Source organism: Centroberyx affinis, unplaced genomic scaffold (genome assembly GCF_046629955.1).
Source record: "Centroberyx affinis isolate AG114_WGS23_722 - 3 ecotype Tasmania unplaced genomic scaffold, CSIRO-AGI_Caff_v1 ptg000059l_1, whole genome shotgun sequence".
Taxonomy (NCBI): domain Eukaryota; kingdom Metazoa; phylum Chordata; class Actinopteri; order Beryciformes; family Berycidae; genus Centroberyx; species Centroberyx affinis.
This window is the reverse complement of record NW_027278770.1, coordinates 31,372-48,958: the sequence shown is the minus strand read 5'-3', so window position 1 is coordinate 48,958 and position 17,587 is coordinate 31,372. Positions and strand designations below refer to the sequence as shown.

Genomic DNA, 17,587 nt, shown 5'->3' with positions numbered 1-17,587 from the left:
AAAAGTTTTGAGAATGACACAAGTATTGGTTTTCACCAGGTTTGCTGCTTCAGTGTTTTTAGATCTTTTTGTCAGATGTTACTATGGTATACTGAAGTATAATTACAAGCATTTCATAAGTGTCAAAGGCTTTTATTGACAATTACATTGAGTTTATGGCATTTATGGCCCTGGCATGCTGTCAATCAACTTCTGGGCCACATCCTGACTGATGGCAGCCCATTCTTGCATAATCAATGCTTGGAGTTTGCCAGAATTTGTGGGTTTTTGTTTGTCCACCCGCCTCTTGAGGATTGACCACAAGTTTTCAATGGGATTAAGGTCTGGGGAGTTTCCTGGCCATGGACCCAAAATTTCGATGTTTTGTTCCCCGAGCCACTTAGTTATCACTTTTGCCTTATGGCAAGGTGCTCTATCATGCTGGAAAAGGCATTGTTTGTCACCAAACTGTTCTTGGATGGTTGGGAGAAGTTGCTCTCGGAGGATGTTTTGGTACCATTCTTTATTCATGGCTGTGTTCTTAGGCAAAATTGTGAGTGAGCCCACTCCCTTGGCTGAGAAGCAACCCCACACATGAATGGTCTCAGGATGCTTTACTGTTGGCATGACACAGACCTGATGGTAGCGCTCACCTTTTCTTCTCCAGACAAGCTTTTTTCCGGATGCCCCAAACAATCGGAAAGGGGATTCATCAGAGAAAATGACTTTACCCCAGTCCTCAGCAGTCCAATCCCTGTACCTTTTGCAGAATATCAGTCTGTCCCTGATGTTTTTCCTGGAGAGAAGTGGCTTCTTTGCTGCCCTTCTTGACACCAGGCCATCCTCCAAAAGTCTTCGCCTCACTGTGCGTGCAGATGCACTCACACCTGCCTGCTGCCATTCCTGAGCAAGCTCTGCACTGGTGGTGCCCCGATCCCGCAGCTGAATCAACTTTAGGAGACGGTCCTGGCGCTTGCTGGACTTTCTTGGGCGCCCTGAAGCCTTCTTCACAACAATTGAACCTCTCTCCTTGAAGTTCTTGATGATCCGATAAATGGTTGATTTAGGTGCAATCTTACTAGCAGCAATATCCTTGCCTGTGAAGCCCTTTTTGTGCAAAGCAATGATGACTGCACGTGTTTCCTTGCAGGTAACCATGGTTAACAGAGGAAGAACAATGATTTCAAGCACCACCCTCCTTTTAAAGCTTCCAGTCTGTTATTCTAACTCAATCAGCATGACAGAGTGATCTCCAGCCTTGTCCTAATCAACATTCTCACCTGTGTTAACGAGAGAATCACTGACATGATGTCAGCTGGTCCTTTTGTGGCAGGGCTGAAATGCAGTGGAAATGTTTTTTGTGGGATTAAGTTCATTTTCATGGCAAAGAGGGACTTTGCAATTAATTGCAATTCATCTGATCACTTTTCATAACATTCTGGAGTATATGCAAACTGCCATCATAAAAACTGAAGCAGCAAACCAGGTGAAAACCAATACTTGTGTCATTCTCAAAACTTTTGGCCATGGCTGTACATGTCTTTCCAGATGTAAAGATAATTCTTATGGAATTTAAGGCTCAACAGACACGTAGATTGAATTGCAGGAGCTCTGAATTTGACTGTACCCTTCAACATCAGATAATTAATGCAGAGGATTTTGAAAAGTGCCTCTAGACATCTGGCACTGTACATACAGCTAGAGAGTCAAATCTAAAAAGGTCAAAACTCCAGCAACACTTGTAGTATATAGAACTTTGTTAGACCAACGCATTTCGGCTTGTGGCCTTCATCAGGATCATGATCCTGATGATCCTGTCTCCAACTTGTGAGGTTTAGATGAAGGGAATTAATCAGGATCATGATCCTGATGAAACCTCAGCCCCTACTACAGTTAACAAATCTGACTTGAATGTTTGAGGCAAAACGTCACTTCCCCAAGCAGTAGGAATCTAAAGATTAAATTAGTTCACATTAGGTTGACATTTAGAACTACAATCCCTTCACATAGAAAGCACTTCAGTAATTAGTCCTACTCTAAAGCGGGTGTACTCAGCCCAGTAGGCATCCATCACAACTCATTCATTTACTATGCAAGTTGATTTACAAGAATGTCAGAAGTCAATACTTCACTCTAAGGAATATCTAACCCCACTACCAACTGATACTAGGGATACACCAGTATGCACTATAAGGCTGGTAAAAGGCTAACGCATTGTTTTGGTACTGGAGAATTTCCAACCGTAAAATCCATGAATAGAGCCCTGTGTATCATGTCAAACAGTAAATCTGACTTCCTTTTCTAATGCAAACAATGATCTCTTAATCATTCCTGCTTTTGAACCCAATTTAAGTTTTCAATCTATATTGTTCACCAAATGTAACAGATCAGAAGTCTGCATTTGCCCGTCCATAAATTTTATTAGTCAAAATTGATATTGGCAGTGAAAAATCTCTAAGTAAGCTAGCCAGGTACTATCAGAGGGGAAAAAACAGGACAGGTAGACAAGGATGAACAATTCGAAAGTTTATTTGAGGGAATTGATCACTTCTTCGCTGCCTCCTTCTGGAGCTTCTTCACCTCATGCTTGATGATCTTGTTCCTCTGCAGAAACAGAAACCATAAGTGCATAGTTAACACATGCTATGTAGCTGTTGGAGCAACATACTTTTGCTAGATATACTCTAATCTGTGGTCAAGGGCAACAACAGGGCAGTGTCTAATGCTAAGACAACAGTGCATTTGTGTTTCCCTTAAACTTACCATCCTCTTGGCCTTCATCACCTTGTAGCGGTCAAAGTCAGACATTTTGGCCCTCTGCAAAGAAAACCAGGATAAGTCAGTTACATAATGTCTGTGGGATACATACTTGGTAACATAGGGAAATAGTTTTCTGCTTGCCCCATCCACAGAGGGGTCAGAGCACAGGTCCTCCAGTTTAAAGATGGTCTCCCTACTCGCTATGGTACTCCATCTACCGTACTGCCCAAATTAGTGGCTCAGGGGGGATTGGAGCCCAGGTCTCGCATCATGGACTTTACCACAATACTATCTTGGCCTTGACAAGTGCAGGGACCATTAATGTCCACTGAATACACATTTACAGTGCAGAGCAATTTGGATTCAATTTTGTATTAATTCCAACTACGGTCAAGAAGGGTGCAAGAAAATATTTCACATGTAAATATTTACCTACTGCCTACAAAGGAATGATATAGCCTCCAATCACAAAAACAGAACGGGGTCAATTAGACATAAATGTGTGCGTATATAAGATTTGATATATGATTATCTGCTGGTTTGGGAGAGAAATTCCACCATCTACATTTGAGACAAGCCTTCAGAAAGTTTCTTTACTGCAAGGACTCATCTGGCTTTTCTAAGAATGAAAATCTTCATGTATCAGTATTGGATTATTAGTGATCTTATTAACCAACACCAGTCTTGGCAATAAATAGGAACTGCATAAAACAAAAAGCCCTTACCTTTTGTCTGGCCTCGATCTTCTTGGCCCAGCTGCTTTGTGCCCACTTCTCATTGACTTCGGCCTTCTCCCAGGCCCTCCTCACAAACTTCTGACGGGCACTGTGGACCAATAAAGAAGACATTAAGTACTGAAACCAGAGGCATGCATAAACACTAAACGTTACAATCATACTTGTGAAATAACCACGCCTACAGACCACATGAAATAAGAATCCGGGTTGAAATGTAATGATGGTGGTACAGCAACTGAGCATTTGTTTCCTTGTATCAATGGTCAACTGCCTTCATCTCTCCAAACACTCACAACGACTGAAGCCTCAAGCCAACCATGCTCACATTTACTGAGGTCAACAGCAGTTAACTGAATGAACAATGGATGCATATTTTAAGTTTTCGCTGTCACGCAGCGCCTCCCTGTCAGCTAGTCACTGCTATACAACACTCACCTAACAGACCGAGGTCATTAAGGTGATTGCTTCTAAACAATACTTTTCTTATTTGGTGTGAATGAAAGCATCCTAACCTGGTCTTTTTTTCAGAAAGCCATCTATTTGATCCAGTAAATACACGATACAATGTTAATTACATAGCAATTGCAATCACTTTGTATAGTTTAGTAGATATGGTAATCAGAAAAGATATCTTTCAACACCATCTAATGAATAAGCCTGCTGTTGAGAGGGTACACAGTAGATGATGCACGGGGAGACACAGGAGAAAGTCAAAATTTGGAAGCAGAAGGTATCAAGATAGGGAATCACATGAGAGGCTAGTCTAAAGTTGGTAGAAGAATCGGGGAAACTTGGAATTAGACTGGTAATCCTGTTAGTTGGGATTGATCTTTCCAAGCCAAAAAATGCTGGAGAAATGTCTGGTAACACAGGCGTTTGCTAACATCAGTGTTTTGGTGTTAGCCAACAACATTAGCACCCTAAGAGCAGTAAGTGAACAGCACGTCAACATCATGCCTCTTGACAAAGTCATGAGTGCTCATCGTGGCAGCTGCTGGTTGTGTTTCAGTCACACTGGCTGCATTAATTTGAAGATGAGTCCAGTTCATAGAGTAACCACATCTACAACTCCATTGCATTGTGTAACCCTAATGAACACACTAGGCAGTATGTTTTCTTGATCCTGGCTATAACCTTACATAAATGATGTACCTCATATTGCTGCATTGCCAGTCACAAGTTAAATAATGCTGACAGCCATATGCTAAATAAGCAAAAAATTACAGATTTCTCAATGGATGTACACATTTGTTGCAACTTTGCATCTTAAGTTTGCAGCTCTTAACAAGTAAGTAGTGTTTAAGTGGTTCAGTACTTACAAATAATATTGATACCCAACCCTACCGTTCCCACACTGAAACTGCCAGTTTAACAGTTTTCAAACTGGTAAAGGTGGATGTTGGATGTCCTGTAGACTCCAAATTCAGTGCGAATTAACTAGCCTGACAAGTAACCCCATTCACAATAAAAACATTAATATTTAAGACACATTAACTCGCCCATTTGCATTATATAGCTGTTCAACTGGATAAGGTTCAAGTGTTTAGGGAATACAGTATAAATATGCTCTTCTATCCATCATTTGCATGTTAATTTAATACCTGGACTTAAGTTTGTGAAATGTCCCCACACCCGTCTGTCCCAACACTGAGGATTTAACCCCTGTAGTCACTCACCTGTGTGGTACTTTGATAACGTAGTCGGTGAGCTGCATGCACTTGAAGGGCATGGCTTGCCTCTTCACGCCAGTGCAGGGACCATCAACAAGAGCCTGGAAAGCACAGAATACTTGGCTATTTCAAAAGTCTCATTCAGGGCCACGGTGTATTGATAAATCAGTCTTCCTCACCACCACTCACCCTGTTTTGGTCAATGACATCAACGATGGCCACCAGCTTGCCAGCATGGGGTCCGAAAGAGATGTAGGCGACACGGCCGATCTCAACGAAGCGCTTGAAGACCTGGGAAAGACACCAGAGAAATACAACTTAGGCATTTAGCTCGTGCACTTTTCGAGAATAACTTTCACTTACTGAGTATGTAGGAGTGCCTTAGTACTTAATGCTAATGGACACAGCATTGGCTGTTGCAGGGACTGAACCAGGGACTTTCTGGATATGAGACAGTCTAACGAATAGACAGTTTTAGTGTTCACAATTAACAGCGATAATAGGGGTTTAACGCCCTGGAAAAAGTCTACACCTTAAGGTCTGTGCAACAAAGCCTGATAGGTGCAGTTAAGGTTGGCTGGGCAAGGTTTTAGCTACCTAGCGTCTTCTGATTAAACGCGCACTGTTATCAAGCTAACGTGTCGTTAGCTTACATGCTAACTAACGTTACAGGCGTTTGGCAGGATAGAGTGTTTGACTGGGACGACGTCGTGAGTGCTGTAAGTAAAGTAACCCTACAAGACAAAACTTGAGTTTGGTTAACGGAGAGGGATCGGGGTTTCGGCCCTGACTGCCTGACGGACCACGTTGTAGTACTGGCGATATCCGACATTTCACCGATACGGATTAAAAGCTTCGATACACATACATAGCCCCCTAACGCATATTAAATGAGTGTAGCACTGCATTAGTAATACATATATGTTTTGTGGCGGCACAATAATGCGAAATAGGGACATAAATTAATCTTAGAAATGCTAAAGCTTCATGGCGAACTCACCATGATGGCAGTCCGCGAGCAGAAAGGACGTTACAATTTCCGGCTGACGCACATACGGCTTCCGCTCACTCACTGCACATGCGCCGTCTGTTTTCTGTTTCTGTTTTTTTGTTTTTATTGCAGTTGTTTCTGAAGTAAAAACCACGTAGCATTACAATTCTCCGAGCTTTGAAAGTCTTCAAACCCTTAATATTGATGCCAAAAAAAAAACACACATAAAAAATAATACGCAACATGATGTGACCGGGCAGAAGGAGGAGCGTGTTTTTTTCTCGTTTTTTTTTGAGTCGCTCGGTGATAACTGCGTCACCTCTTGTTGCCTTCAGAAGCAGTCTGAAATATCGGATTTACAAATGTCTGAACAGGAACTACCAATAGACCGTAAAATAACCCAACAACATGGTAAATACGACTGCAAAAATCCGGATTTTCAATAATACCCGAGGTACCCGAGTTTGTGTTTAGGAGACGGATAGCATGGAAGCCGTGCGGGGGAGTTCCAAACTGTGGTTTAGATGTCATTGGGAAAAAGTTCCACCTGAACAGCTGTAGCTACTATCCTCATCCAATGCTGCTCGGTTAAATGTGAGCGTTCAGCCACATGAATCTAATGGAATCGTTCACGCATTCATATACCGCAAGTATCTGCTCTGATGTGTATCAAACAACACGGACCTCCGTTGAACTCCTACTGGACTATAAACCTGACAGTGAGCTTTTTTTAACTGGACAGTTTGGGTAGGCAGTGCATTGATACAAATTGTCCAAATAATTATTATTTCATGTGACATTAAATAACAGCAACACAATATTTGTAGTAGCCAAGGTGTAGGCTACAGCATCTATTGTAATACAGTGAATTGGAACTTTTTTTGTTGTTTTTTTCTAAAATACCACTACAATACCGTATGTGCCCATTGATTACTAAAATAAATCAAAAGCCACTAAAAATATAGTTTTTGTAACAGAGTAACAGAGTTGTTATTATTTCCGAGCAAAAGCACTTGAATGCGCGTTTAAACGTGTTTATCACGTTTAAATTCGGACTTAGTGGGAGTACCTGAAGGCAGCATTTAAACTGTGAGCTGTTGTTGGTTTTATGGAACAGTGTAGGGACATAAATAGAGGATATAGTATGTTTTCGCCGCATATGTCCTCATAAAGACAGCAACATGTATACACGTCTAACTGGTAAATACTTTAATACATTTGGTTTGATTTACGATTAGGTTTAGTTTTTTCTTACTTTCGATTTCCACGAATTTCAGTGTTGGAGAATCGATAGTTTCTCAACGCATTTAGGCCTATTAGCCGTATAATCTGTGTCCCTTTAACAGACTGTTTTTGTCTTTCCATTAATAATGTCTTATAGGTGATTATGGAAAATGAGCCTGTCACGGAGTCTACGTAAGCACATTAATACCCTACTTTTCATACTTTAAAAAAAAGCATTGTTATTATTATTATTATTATTATTATTATCATCATCATCATCATCATCATCATCATCATCATCATCATTATTATTATTGTTATTGTTATTGGTAGACCGGTGTGGCTCACACATGGTCATGTTTTTGTTCCAGCTAAAGACTACAGCAGCTCATTTCATATAATGCACCTTCAGACAGTGGTCGGATACACCATCCTGCATCAGACACCACTAATGAGTGAAATCACCTGCTGTAGTCTTTGGTTGGAATGAAAACCTGCAGACTCTCTGCCCTCCATGCTACGTCATTTAATGACACCTGACCAAGAGTTAACAGGGTATGATAGTTTTTAAGTTGAATTTTTTGTTGTTGTTGTAGCAGCAGCAGCAGTGGAGGAGGGGCTGTTAAACTTTGCAAGGTGAGAACAAGGCTTGTGGGGTTCAGAAAGGCTCACTGGAAGTTTCATTACAAGGAATGAAAGAGGAAAAGGGCAAGGACTACAAAGGGAAAATCAGTTGCGAACATAATTATTATGTTGTTGAAGAAGATGGTAGTCACATATCTGGTATTGGGAAAGTGTGTTTCTTCCAGTGTCCCAATGGAACAAACTTTGTATCTTGCACTAAGTGATTCCTGTGCTGCCAGTCTTACCATAGCTGTTTCTGTCTTGATTCATTTTCTAAGGCAAATGTTTTATTATTTTCCTTACTATGTTCGGTATATCTAAGCAGAATATATTAGTGTCTCAAAAGAGAAGAAGCCATTTTTTTTGTTGCTTGGGGTTTGTGAGTAATAAAGGCAACCCAGTTAGATCAGTGATGGATGGAGATGGATTTCTGAATAGTAAGGCACTTTCCCAAACTTTATTAAATGTTGTTCATACCACAGTCATGTAAAGGGTAGTGAAAGGATGCAGATAGAATTGCTCAACATATTTTAGCAGATGATCAGGCTCTATTTTCATTGAAATTGGTTTGTCAGATGTGGCACCATAGTAAACATTAAGATGGAAAGTAAAATGTTCTCTCAAGAGATGGAAATTTCAAGTATGTCAGCTTTCAGTATGGGCTAGCACAAAATTATCCTTAAAGCACAATACCGACTTTTTGGGAGTTTGGCCCATTGGTCATCTTAACCAATATGTGACGAGAGGATTGGCACCAAAATCATCTCTGTGTGTCTGCTAAATAGATCTGTCTGGTGTGCATGCTAACACAGGGAGAACATGCAGACTCCACACAGAAAGGACCAGGGCCGAGATTTGACCCCAGAACCTTTTTGCTGTGAGGTGACAGTGCTAACCACCGAGCCACTGTGCTACCCAATATCTCTCTTCCTATGAGACTTTGAGCGTAACTGAAACAGAAAGTGAGGAAGGTTACCCAGACGGCTAAAGTTTTTGCACATCACTAATGATGAGGATTGAGATTTTGTTTTCAGAAGTTATGAATCTACAGGCCATAGATTAAAATCCAATACCAATTTTGGATTATTTAAAGATCTATCTTCATACTTTGGATAATGCTAATCCCCTACCGTTACTTAACATACTATATGCTAAAGCATTTCCATACACACCAGACAGAGCTATCTGCTGAAAACAGAAATGATTTTAGTGCCATTCTTCTAATCACTAAGGGGCTAGTATAGAAGGTGTGTAATTAGATTTAATCTCAGCCAACTGGGCAAGTGCCTGAAATTCTTAGATCCACTCCTGCCTTTGTGTTTGCAACCTGAGCCCTCGATAGCTTATAAAGGTTGAACAAATTTGGCCCAACCACTTTTAGAGCTGTGGTGCCACCGCTGCATCAAACTGAGTACAAATGGTTACGATATGTGTTGGAAATGTCTGTAGACATCTATTTGTGCCTAATTGAAATTTAGAAGGAAGCCAAAACACTATGCTTACAAAAAATCACTTTAATATTCTTTTAATATTTCTATATCTACTTACGCTGTTTCTCTGGTACTCAATCATCCACTTACAGTGACCTTACTGTGCATTATATTTTTTAATCTCCTCTGGCATATCACTATATTATTCCTATGGGTACTGTTGTGATACTTGTATAGTGTCTTATATTTATTATAGAATTAGTAGAGCTATTTGTAACCTCCATCAAGGTCCTCATCTTTTCTATCTCTCAGGGTTCCGCCTGTTTTCCAGAAGTGCTACGAAGCAAAAGGTAGACTACACACATTTTCTTCCAATTGTTTGTTATGATAATCCAAGTCTTTCCCTTATCCCTTCACACTCTCCTCACGTAACATCTGTGAATATGCTGCAGGTGAAAATTACCTGAGACAAGTGTCAGCTGCCGTGTCCAAATATCAAAACAAGGAGGTTGCCTTAAAGAAGCCGTCTGACTCCAAGTGGACGATAGGACAGCTGGCCGACACCATCTACGAAGGGAATGATGCCCAAGTGGAGGAGTGGGGAAACTTCTACCTTCCTGATACAGTAAACATGGTGGTCGTAGGTGCAGTGGAGAACTCCCCATACCAGTGTGGCCAGCTTGTTTTGATGACCTGTGAGGACAAAAATGTGTATGCCTATGATGGAGAGGAGCTGCATGTGGTGGCTTCAAGCCTGAAGGAGTTCATTGAACTGGGCTTTGAGTATCCAGGGTCCAAGAGTTTTTGGAGAGGGGAGTCCTTCAAACATATGGTGAGAGCACATTACAGTTGGTTGTAATCATTTACAGGGAACTAGAGAGGCCGTTTTATACCGGATACCAATGATTGATAACCTGTGGATACTGACAAGGACTTCATGACTTGGTCTGTTGAATGTAGTCTGAGGACGATTGGGCCGAAGTGAGGAAGGGTGCTGTGGGGAAGAAGTTGGACCAACAGCACCTAGATCTAGTGAGGGCAGAGAAGTCCACATTCATGGACTGTTTGGATGCCATCTAGCATGCACACCAAAGGACAGCAGGTGGGTATCTGGCTCTATAGTAGATAGTATATGCTCATCCTAATTATAACTTTATATCAGGTGCAGGGTGAAGACTAAGGTCATAAGGTTCTAATGCTCCCAGGAAAATGTATTCAAGTGACCTCTGAACTTAGCTTAAGGGCAGTAACTGCATAAGAGCAAGACAGCGTGAACCTGAGAAAGAAATAACTTCATTATCTTCATCTTCATTATCTCCTGTCCTGACAAAAGTATTCTTGGCACAAAAGTGGATAATATGTACTTTTTAGTAGCATAATTGTTTAGAGATATCACATATGCCGAGGATTGTTTATGATACACCTAGACATTTGATACATTTCTTAATAAATACCTGTTTTCTTACAGATGCTGTTCCTTGCCAAAGATGAGCACACGTGTCAAACATCTTGGTTTCATATCTTAAAGTAATGCTGAAATCAAAAGTGCTATTGAAGTGCTATTGTTGGTGGACAAATGGACTATTAACTGCATGCTTATTGCTCAGTCACAGCTTTTTAAAGACATGTAACTGCAGCATGAGTGTTATTGTTGAGCCATGAAGTGGTGAACAGAGCGACCGACCGTGCGATCCATAGAGCCCCTGCTGTCGCGGGGATAATAACCGGAATTATCCTTTCTGATCACAGATTTAAGGAAATTGTTAATTTTCATCTCGGTGTGGACTGACATTATCACATCAGTTCTTCTCTCAAATTAGCATGTGCTTACAATAATCATTACACAAGTGTGGCACCTCTTTGTGAGTGTTGGATGATTTTGGTTTGAGGTTATACCAAAATGTATTTTTATGTCCCGCCACCATGACACATGGTATACAGGACATTATGTCATGATGGTGTCTGTATGTCTGTCTTGTTCTTAACACATTACTGTAAACACAATAACTCTCAAACAATACATGATAGAAACGTCATACTTATACCACAGGTTCCGTCTATAGAGTAGGTAATCTGTTTAGATTTTGGAGACGTTTGCTGGATAAAGTTGCATATTAACGAGGAAAATTTGCAGGACATAAGGTGGCTCAAGTGCCTCTTGTCACTTACCTTCACTGTATTTTAATTCACATTATATCATCATCAGAGCAAATATCCATCAGATTGGGCATTTGGTGGCCCACAGGATGGACAGTATCTCCTTTTCTTTCTTTTATCTATCTGAGGAAGAGGAGTTATTAGCTCACTGTTGATATGGTCACATAAGTTTTCAGCATGATGCAAAGGATTTGATTTATAGTTTACATTTCTCAGAGTGACAGAGTGGGTGAGCGGGGAGGGTCTCTATGTTTCTTCTCCAGGACAGTTTTGACAGGACACATGGCTGTTCAGAGACACTTTGGCTGTTGTGGGGATCAAACCTGTGACCTTTCTGTGAGCAGAAGGCCTCTATAATCACTATACCACCTTGTTGTTGAAATACACTCAATTAAGAAGCACTCTCACTTATACAGGGTATACTCAATCTGTAATCAATAAAGTAATATATTGTATCAACGTTTGTGTCCATGTTATTTTCTCAACCATTATGGATATTTTCATGGTGTGTATCTAGCTTTTAGTTTCAGAGACACATACTGTATATATTCTTCTTGGCAGGTATGCATCTTACCTTTGTTTCCATGCTCTCCGTTATTTGCCAGTTGCACTAATTAAACTAGACAATATTCACAATATTCTACAATATGTCTGTGCTACTTAATAGTGACTTTATAGTGGCCTTAGTACTTTATACTTTATATTTTATATCTTATATGGTGTCACCATAATATTATTAGGCTATAATATTACTATAGGAACTTAAGGAACTTTGTTTACACTGCTACTCAATGGTAAATTTTAGTGACCTTATTGCACTTTATATTTAATCTCCTATTGTATCACTATAATATTCCTATGATATTCATATAGGTTCTTAGAGTATGTCTGTGCTACTCAATAGTGACTTTATAGTAAGCTAGCTTCTAGTGACCTTTATGGTATTTTCTATCTCTTATGGTAGGCTATCACTATAATATTCCCATAGGGATTTTTTTCTGTGATATTTGTATAGTATCTTTGTTAATTGTATCACAGGGTTGCAACAGTTATTTTTCCTAGGTGGTCCTCTTCAAATGTTCCTCCTACCTGTGTGTGGATGTGTCTGGTTCAAGGAAATGAACGCCATTTCAGTGTTCATATCTGAAATGTACCCGGTTTATGTAAATTACGTGACGTTAAGTCTAGTTCCGCCTATCTAAAGTACTTTCGATTTAGCTATACTAGACTTGCAATGGTAAGTAGCTGCTTTTCTGTCTCGTTCTTTGCAAATAATTTACACTATTGTCATCCTCTGTCACCGCTGTGTTGCTGATTCATTACTGTGTTATAAGTGAAATGTTTAATCTTTATCATCTTTTCAACGATTATGGCAATAGGCTGCTGCACCCGAGAGTACGAGGTGAGTTGGAAGATTTTTCTGATCGAAGCTCGGTTACTGCTGTGTGTGCTTCTTAATGCCTGAATGCATTTTATCATTATTATTTTAGGAAAGAGAAGATATTGGATTCTGACGATGCAAAACAGTTCAGAGCAAGCGCCTTCCTGATTATCCAAGAAACGGTGAAACTCAAAGAGAGAGTGTTACTGGATGAGGTGTGTCCTGTATGGGGTGTTGTCTTATAAACTTCAGTGTCTTATATGAACTAAGTTATGTTTTTGGCACCTAATACTTTTTTTGGATGCTTTTTTCCTATTGTCAACTAATAGGCCCGTTTATGGGTGGGGTAAAATGGCCTATAATTTAAAGGTCACTAAATCTAAGTGATTTTAACAGAAGTTGGAGGGGTGATGCATTTCGACACTATGTTCTGTGTTCAATTACACTGATCTATAAGTAAAGTGCAATATTTCTATCTTTGAAAGGCTTTAACTCTTACACAGTCAGTCTGACTTGAAACTTGCTGCACAAATCCAGCCATTCATACAAATTACACTGATTGGCTTAATGGGGGCGCTGTAATTAAAGGTAAATTTTACACTCAGATGTGATATCTCAAACACCACTGGTCTGATTTTGACAAAACTTTGGGATGATGTATGATGCATCATTTGTGGGGGACAAAATGTTAACTTGCTTTCATGTTGTATTGCTTTTCAATTACACAGAACTCAGAACAATATCTCTCCTTACACAACAGATACTTCACAGCATCTTCTTCTTGGGAAGAATCTACACACCCCGACAACCCCCAGAAGTGATTGTGAATGATAAAGAAATGTTGGAAAAATTGAAGAAGTTGTTCCCACGGCCATTTGAATTTTATTCCTCTCAACTACCCCAGCGGAGTCCATTTTCCTGTGTGCTGGACATGGTGAGGTTATAGTTTGTGGAAGGCAACACAATTCTTAATTGTAAACTCATTAACAAATGCTGCCTTGCCTCAATATCCTCACATGTAACAGTTTATGATTAATCTCCCGAATTGCACTTCACAAACACAAAGCATATGACTCAGTAAATCACTCCCAATATATAGGGATGACAGCTTGATATGTCTATGGTTCCTTTCAGATTGTCACACAGGCAGAAGACAGAGAGGATGAAAACCAAATAATTCGGAAACTACAAGAGTTCATCAGGCAGCTGAGTTTGGGTATTAAGAAGCATCTGGAGTGGCTGGGTTTGAATGATAAGACGCGTCTGGAGCAGCTGGGTTTGGGTAAAGTGCAAGATCTGGTCTCTTCTACCATTTGTGTCTCTCAGATCCCAAATTCAGTCAGGTACTATGGAGTCTCCATGTCCACCAAAGGTCGTAATCCTGGGAGAATCATGGTCGCTGCCTCCTGTCTGAAAACCTGGGACAGTTGCGTAGCCAATGCAGTGATGACCTACTATCCACAGGACAGGATGTCCAGCTTTGATGGAACCCTACAGCTAGAAGGGCATGTCAGGTGTCAGGCGTTTCGCATCAGGGATGGGAGTGAACTTCCTCCCTGCAAATCCTGTCAGGAGTTGTTTGGTTTGGAAACAACAGACATAAAGAACTGGCCCTATGGAAACTGTGCTGAAGCTGAGAGTCTGAGCAACCTGTTCAAAAAAGAGGAAGAATTCAAAAAGAACGTACAGCCAGCCAACTACACCGAGGAAAACAGGACGACGGCTGAATCAGATGTTCAGGAATATCTGGAACAAACCCTACGTGTGGTTCAATTTAAATGGACTAAGAATTACTACGTCCCACAGTAAGAGTCGTTTTAGCAAAAGGGATGCAGATTTTTACTGTCCCATACAACAAATGGCCAAAATATATCTACAGGGGGTTTATAGGCTTGTTGATCACTACCAGTGACCCAACAATTACTTGGCCAGGTGCTGAAATCTTTGTCTTTTAAAAGCCGCTTTTTTATATTTTTTTAATCTTTTTTTAAATTGTTTTTTACTTTTGGTCACCGACAGAGTTCAATAGAAGCCAACTCGGATTTTCCCCTTAAACTTCAAAAAACTTCATTGTGCTATAGCACACTTATATTGAGTGCAATATTCAAACAAATTCAAATCGACTGCAGCAGTGTGTCTGTAATAACGGCTCATCCATCTCTACATGTAGGAAAGTAACAACTTTCTGATCACAAAGCATTTGACACTGCCAAAGGTGAAATACCTGCCTAGACATCACTGACTGAGTTGTGTAGAAATTATGTTCAGGATTAAGCAGTTCACTGTATAGAAGCCATATAACCATGTTCATAGCTTAAAAATGTGATGTAGTGCTGACTCAGTCTTTAACTGAATCATCGTTCATATTCAATGGACCACACAAGTTCTTGCTGTATATCCTATATGTCTTTATATTGAAATAGGATTTTGCACTCATGTAATCAGACCTGTCGATATAATGTACTTTATTATTTCATATTATTGTATCTTCTTCTTGTAGCCTACTGTGGATTTATTTGGATTTATGTATGTGGCAACATTTGGAATACAGCATAGGGTAAGATGCAAAACTTGACATGTCGCTCACCTCAGGAATGAATGAACTATAAAATCAGACTGTGGTGTACATGATTTTGATTCAAACTCCTAAAATCCAATGTGCTGTTGTTTGTGATATGTGTGAGATTATGCAGATAAATAAATCAACTGTGATTAATTATGAAATGTGCTCTCTTATTTCTTATGAGAATTTCTGCCAATATGCTGTTCTGCTCTGTGTGGTCAAAACTAGGAAATACTCCAGGCCAACGTTTCTACAGGATGTATTATCTATTCAAGTAGTTTTGACAGCAAAGATCAGCATTGGCCTGTGAGGCGAATATGAAGCGCTCTGAGACAGGAGGTGGAATAGATGCATCAACCTGTGGATTAAAGGGTCATTTGTTGCAAAGCCATTGTGTCCACTAGGATGTTGTGCAATAATTGTAAAATGTCTATCAATATTACTCAGTGTCTATCATTGATTGGACACCAGCAGCATAGAGATCATTAAAACATGAAAGATTCCCGTTATTTGCCCACCTCTTATGTAAGCAGTAGCTCTGAGATTTGATTTTGATGGCTGTCCTCCGTTCCTGCAAATAGAGAAAAAGTATATTTCCACTTTAACCGAAATCTACATCCAAAGTACAGCAAATGTTGAAACTAACATTTGATCTGGAGCAAAAGAACCAAATGGAAATCAATTGAAGATTGCAATGTTTAATGTTTAGAATAGTTTAGGTGAACCATGGAAGGTGAACATTGAACATCAATGTGAACATCATGCTTTTTCATCATTGTGACTTATGATCAGTACAGAATGGCTTAAGAATTGGAAAATAATACATAATGCACCCAGTCTCCAGTGTGATTAACTGAGAGAGAAATAGAAAGTTACTAAATGTTGCCATCCAGTGATGTAGTGCTAAATAAAAAGGTGGTAAACTGTATGATCTCCAGGCAAACAACCACCAATATAAACACAGATCAGTCATATAACTTAAATCAGTCTGATACTACACTGACTACTACAAACTGAGTTTAGGTGGATTTACCCTTCACTACATCCCTGTTTCCATCTATTCAATATATTCCTTAGTGTACAGCAAAAGACTTGCATCCTCCTCCCAGTTTGCCATTTTTTTTTAGATGTAACAACTAATTGACCTGGAAAGTAACTCACTCACTCAGGGTTAGCCTATCTGACCCCCTGTGTCCGTTAGGAGGCATTGCAATGTCTGCAGACACTGAACCAGGATCTTTCAGTCGCCTCCTCTCTGCAACACTGCTGAACTGTGCAGGCTGTAGAATGTGAGCAGGCCAAGCTATGACAAAGGCACGGATGTCAGGTTATTTATGTATACTAATATGTATAATAGGTGACTCTGGCACAGTCGTGGAAAGAGTACTAAAATGTCCTACTCAAGTAGAACTATTGTTACTTTGCTGATATTTTTTAAGTAGAAGTAAAAGTAGAGGTGTAAGAATCTACTGAAGTAAAGGTAAAAAGTGGCTCATTTAAAATGTCATCTTAAAAGTTACTTTTTAGAAAAGAGAATATTTTTAGATGTTATCTTTTCCCTGCAATTCTAAAAGGACGAGAGTACAGAGTTCAAAAGTAGATTATTTTAATTGTAAATAATATCAATTACAACATAAAGTACACAAACAAAGTAAAGCCAGATTACTCTTCTCGCTGTGAATGGCTCTACTATTTGTCACTTTACGTCGGTCCAGTTTCTGATGCTGATGGAGAGCCACAAAATCTGTACTCTGTAATGGATGTGATTTAAAATATAGCGAAGTACAACACTTAAGTAAGCAAAAACATACTTAAGTAAAAGTGAAATTACTGACTTAAAAAACTACTCAAAAAAGAACAAGTACACAAAAAAGCTACTCAGTTACACTAACGTGTGTAAATGTAATTAGTTATTATCACCCTTGCTCTGGCATATATGCAAAACTAGTCTTTGAAAATACTTGAGACATTCACCCGAGCAAGTGTGTGTGCTGACAATGTTTGCATAAAGTGGCAAAAAAAAATGCTCAAAGGCAGCAAATGAATTACAGCTGCTTATACACAACTGAAA

At 39.7% G+C, this 17,587-nt stretch overlaps 2 protein-coding genes across 2 annotated transcripts; one reads left to right on the top strand and one right to left on the bottom strand.

The window, feature by feature from the left end:
* Nucleotides 1-2,492: 2,492 nt before the first annotated feature.
* rpl14 (ribosomal protein L14) lies at nt 2,493-6,200 on the bottom strand. The gene is made up of 6 exons (XM_071519705.1): nt 6,147-6,200; nt 5,336-5,437; nt 5,153-5,247; nt 3,465-3,564; nt 2,743-2,796; nt 2,493-2,583 (listed from the first exon to the last, which is right to left on the bottom strand). Exons 1-6 carry the CDS (start codon nt 6,147-6,149, stop codon nt 2,524-2,526), a joined length of 414 nt encoding a protein of 137 aa, XP_071375806.1. The 5' UTR covers nt 6,150-6,200; the 3' UTR covers nt 2,493-2,523.
* Nucleotides 6,201-12,765: 6,565 nt separating this feature from the next.
* On the top strand, nt 12,766-15,659 carry LOC139644358 (uncharacterized). Its single transcript, XM_071519717.1, has 5 exons — nt 12,766-12,809; nt 12,952-12,974; nt 13,063-13,168; nt 13,714-13,887; nt 14,088-15,659. The coding sequence occupies exons 1-5, from the start codon at nt 12,807-12,809 to the stop codon at nt 14,760-14,762; spliced, it is 981 nt and encodes a 326-aa protein (XP_071375818.1). The 5' UTR covers nt 12,766-12,806; the 3' UTR covers nt 14,763-15,659.
* Nucleotides 15,660-17,587: the final 1,928 nt, after the last annotated feature.